The following is a 4,266-nucleotide window of genomic DNA, read 5'->3' as shown; positions in this document are numbered from 1 at the left end:
GTATGATAGGCTTATCAAGATATAACAACCTAGTAGACACAATAAAGGGAGTTATTCCCTTACCCAACTAGAACTATCCGCCAAAATAGCAACATTATATAACAAGGGAGCTAGAATAGAACATAAGATTTGCTGAAGAAGTCGATCTCATAGAAGACAAAACAAGCCGTTGAAACCAACTATGAAACTTCTCAATAAGAGGTTATGGAAGATCATGATCTTGAGTACTGGCCTATTGTCAGGGCAAGAGGTTTTCCCATCAGACCCTACTAATCTTGAAGCCGCCAGGCACACGGCGCTGAAAGAAGCCGTTGGGATCATACTTCTTAGCCACTGTTTGGATGTGCTCCACGTTGGCTTCGCCGTAGCTCCCAAGAACATTTTGCCTCGAGTCAGCATAGGGGAGATATCTGAACTCATTGTCGCTGCCGATCGACTTTGAAAAATCCTCGACCCTCTTGTTCATAGCCGCAACCTGTTGATAAACGCGGGGATAGAGCTCCTCACTGTTAGAACCCAGCAGAGTCACTCCCATTACGAAGAGGATCTTGTTGCGAGAGTCTCGCTCGAGTCCAAGCATGTTCCCGCCCTTTTTCACACCGATGTCTGCGAAGTATGAAGGGAGCGGCTGGAAGTCGAGGATCGTAGTGAAGTTCTTCGGTCCTAGGAGGGCTTTCATATCATCGACAATACCGTTATACTGTTCGAAGCAGTAGCGCATAACCCGTGGGTCGTTGACAATGGTCAGAGCTCCGGCCCCAGCGTTCCTGTGATAAGACGGTCAGTTGAGCCAACGTAAGGCGGACAGGATGTCGTCAATCAACTTACCGATTTTTGCCGGAAAGCTGAGTGCTATTGGCAGCCTCCACAAGAGACACTGACTTCGTGGTAGGCGGTTGCAAGAGTGGGATACGGTTGAAGGCGTCATATGCTGTGCTGTTGGCCTTGTTTCTGGTGTTGACCTCGACTACCATAATTGTGCTGTCCTCAATCTTGGGGTCGTAGGTCGTCATGGAGATCAATGCATTGTCCGCCATTGACTGATTCAGACCAGCGAAATCCGCAATCGCGTCAATAAGCTCGTCGGAGTGTTCCCGAGCGTAAGTCCTCGTCTCCATGTTCAAGTTCTCAGCCGGGAACGCCTCGAGATCGAACCTAGTGACGATGCCGAAGTTGCTGCTACCTCCTTTCAGAGCCCGCCAAAGGTCGGAGTGGACGGATGCGTTGGCATTGATAATCGTGCCGCTTGCCAGAACCACCTCGTAGTTGACGACGCTGTCGCAAGCGAAGCCTGTACGCGCCGTGTACCACGAGATACCGCCGCCGAGAAGGAGCCCACCAACGCCAACGACACCCTCTCTCCCGCCCGTAACGGTGACTCCGTCCTTTTCCAACTCGGCATAGACTGCACCCCAACGCGCTCCGGTTCCGACGCTCGCAACGTTGGTCGTCGCATCGTACGTGGTGGCGTTGAGGTGCGTCAAGTCGATGGTCACGCCCTCGGCGATATTGTTCTGGTTATCGCCCCCGTGCCCGCCGCTGCGAATTGCTATGTGCCAGTCCCCGGCACCGCCACCGGCGGAGCGCAGAGCAGTGAGAGTTGTAGAAACCTCAGTTGTGGTGCTTGGGAGGACGAAGCACCAGGGCTGTTTGCGCGTGTCAATGGCATAGGAGCTTTCGACGAGGGATCGGTATAGAGGGGAGGACGGGAAGTGAACAGCGTGAGATAGATTAGCGGCTACAAGTGCGTCACACTGGATTGATGTTAGAAAAGCCTGAAGCATAGTCTCTCGGGGAAAAGGGAGGGGGGATTTCATACTGCTGGGAAGCCCGAGAGCTCTGGCGTGTTGTTTGTTGCTGCTGATGGCTGTCCTTGCACGCTGCCGAACAGGAGTAGTGCAGCAGCCGTGGTGCTTGCTGACTTCAAAAATCGTGTGATGACCATCGTGAAAGCGCTTGAATTTGTTGTTTTGTAAATTATGATGAAGATGAGAAGCTTTTTAGGGTAGATTGTCTGGATATTTTGCTACATAGTCACTGGCAGAGCATTCTGTATTTATGTGAGTTTGAACTTCAGAAGGCAAGCCAACATTCACACTTCTGCGTCGCGCTAGGTGAGGATCATCGTGAGGCTGGCAGATCTGCGCTCAGGTCAGTGTGTTGTAGGCTATGTTGTTAGCTTGGCGGGCTGTGTTGTTGTGAAGGAGTCAGAACTGGACCTTTTAGGGATGCATCAAGAAATGTCGGGTTCAACTTGCAAAGGGGAGAGCAGATTTACGCGTAGCATCGCTTCTAGTTGACCGGTTTGCGGTACCTCATATGGAAGTCAGAGTGCTTAGCCCGCGCAATAGCAAGGGCCATGAGGGAGTCTGACCAGACTTTGGACTTAGTACAAATCCAAGTACTTGTGAAATGTCCAAAATACGTGTATTCAAGTTATCAATGTCGATTTATACTTCTGTCACTTAGCCGAAGCAGTTCATAGTGAGACTTTGGTGGCTGTATTCTAAGATCAAAAGGATCCAGGCTCTGCTAAGCATTCCGTCTAGCTCGATCTGTTCACACAAATTACGCGTATTCTAGCAGTAAAATCGCTTAGTCACCATAGACTGCAACCAAGACGTATGAATCATTACGCGTAATTTGGACGTTTCCAGCGAACGGAATTCCGAACAAAACGCATTGAGGGCGATGCAAATCAACGATGTAATTAGGCTGCAGGATCATTTTCCATCATGATATCTGGATTTTAGTCAAGGTGAGCGCCATGTCATTTCGAAAATTTTCCTGCCTTTGCCTAATTAAGTGTGCATCATGGATGCCTAGTACCCATCCATATGTTCTATGAAGTCCACCTCAAATGATATTTTTATATCCACAAACCCTAAGAGCTATCCTTAGCAAAATAGAAACGCCCAAAGTTTGCATAATCATGATCAGCCAAAATCCATGTGCTTCGTCATCGAAAATCACTGTGATGCATGCGATGTCATTGTAAGAGTGCCAGGAGTCGTCGCCTCAGCTACGGGCCCCGAGTTGCACTCCGTTTTAATGACACGCAGCGGCCACTCGAGCACCCCTTGCCAGTAGCTACCCAGGTGCGCGGCAATAGCGCGAATCATTGAGGCGCCAGCATCGCCAAAGGCCCAAAAGCTGCGGCAGCGGTGCAACAATACGCCATAGTAGGCGAGAATTACTAGAGCCTCTGGTCGATGTTTCCGCAGCATATCAACGAAGCTTCCCTCTATCTTCACAGAAAACGACGAGGCCGCTGAGGGATATTCCTCTTCATCGAGGCCTCGACAGAGGTCGAAGGACCACTGTAAAAGCTCAATCGTATGACGGCATGCCTTCATGCTGGTTTCGCTCAGGTCAGAATCATCCAAAAGACGAGTAAGAGGATCGCACTCGGTTCCTGGAGAAACTATCTTTTTGTGGGCCTCGAGGACGACATTGAGAAAGGGCTGGATCTCGGAGTTGTATAGATAGTCCTTGGCCGGAGGCGTGACGGAGGTGATGCCGCGATTGAGATTGAAACATTCAACGAGTCGGTCAATGAAAGTGTGGAAGTCAGAGCGGTAGTGCGCGATAGTGTCGGCAAGAACATGTCTGCCTAGGATCGCAGAAAAGAGGAAGCGAGAAACGGCAGTAGCTTTGTCATCTTTGGGAACCGTTTCTGTGAGGAGAGTGAAGGAGGCAAGAGCGCGTGTTTGTAGCTCTGTGGCCATGTGTTGAAGACAAACGGCTGATCCAGGATACAGATGAACCATGTGGAAGGCCGTGAAGGCGAGAATTTCATCGAGGAGGTACGGTGAGTCGACAGCGTGGCGGACGGCAATGTCCACTATGCTTCGGTTCGGCCCGGTGAAGTTTGGTACTGAGTGGGCGTTGTGCATCAAAATCATGTGCTGCGGCGTAAATATTGCCTTGGACGCCGCGTCTAGTACACCTATCAAGCCGGGATGGCAATCGGAAGGTGAATAGGAAGTGGTAGGCTCGAGGTCGGCTATGGACGGTTGGTCACCGTGCTCCAACGACAAGGGAATGATGGGTTGATCTACCGCTGGGCCGAGTTCCGAGTGGCTGTCTTGCTGATGAATGGCCAGCGGCGTCTGTGTATTATGCTCTTCCGCATCGTCAATTTTGTTTACATTGCCCTCGTTGGAATCGGGTAGTGTTGGGCTTGTTATTGTCTCTCGCCCCTGCCGTTGCGATGCGTGACGCTGTTGCCCTCGTTTCCGCCTCTGCTTGCCCACCTTGGGCGGC

At 50.8% G+C, this 4,266-nt stretch overlaps 2 protein-coding genes across 2 annotated transcripts; both read right to left on the bottom strand.

The window, feature by feature from the left end:
- Nucleotides 1–259: 259 nt before the first annotated feature.
- Nucleotides 260–1,945, bottom strand: COL26b_014460 (uncharacterized protein; the record flags this gene model as incomplete). The annotated part of the gene is made up of 3 exons (XM_053187031.1): nucleotides 260–767; nucleotides 829–1,754; nucleotides 1,820–1,945. The coding sequence occupies 3 exons, from the start codon at nucleotides 1,943–1,945 to the stop codon at nucleotides 260–262; spliced, it is 1,560 nt and encodes a 519-aa protein (XP_053029025.1).
- Nucleotides 1,946–2,969: 1,024 nt separating this feature from the next.
- Nucleotides 2,970–3,905, bottom strand: COL26b_014459 (uncharacterized protein; the record flags this gene model as incomplete). The annotated part of the gene is made up of 1 exon (XM_053187030.1): nucleotides 2,970–3,905. One exon carries the CDS (start codon nucleotides 3,903–3,905, stop codon nucleotides 2,970–2,972), a length of 936 nt encoding a protein of 311 aa, XP_053029024.1.
- Between the last annotated feature and the right edge of the window lie 361 nt (nucleotides 3,906–4,266).

Source organism: Colletotrichum chrysophilum, assembly GCF_026319265.1.
Source record: "Colletotrichum chrysophilum strain AFK26 chromosome Unknown scaffold_398, whole genome shotgun sequence".
NCBI lineage: Eukaryota > Fungi > Ascomycota > Sordariomycetes > Glomerellales > Glomerellaceae > Colletotrichum > Colletotrichum chrysophilum.
Note: the sequence above shows the minus strand (reverse complement) of the source record. Positions and strands in the feature narration are given on the sequence as shown.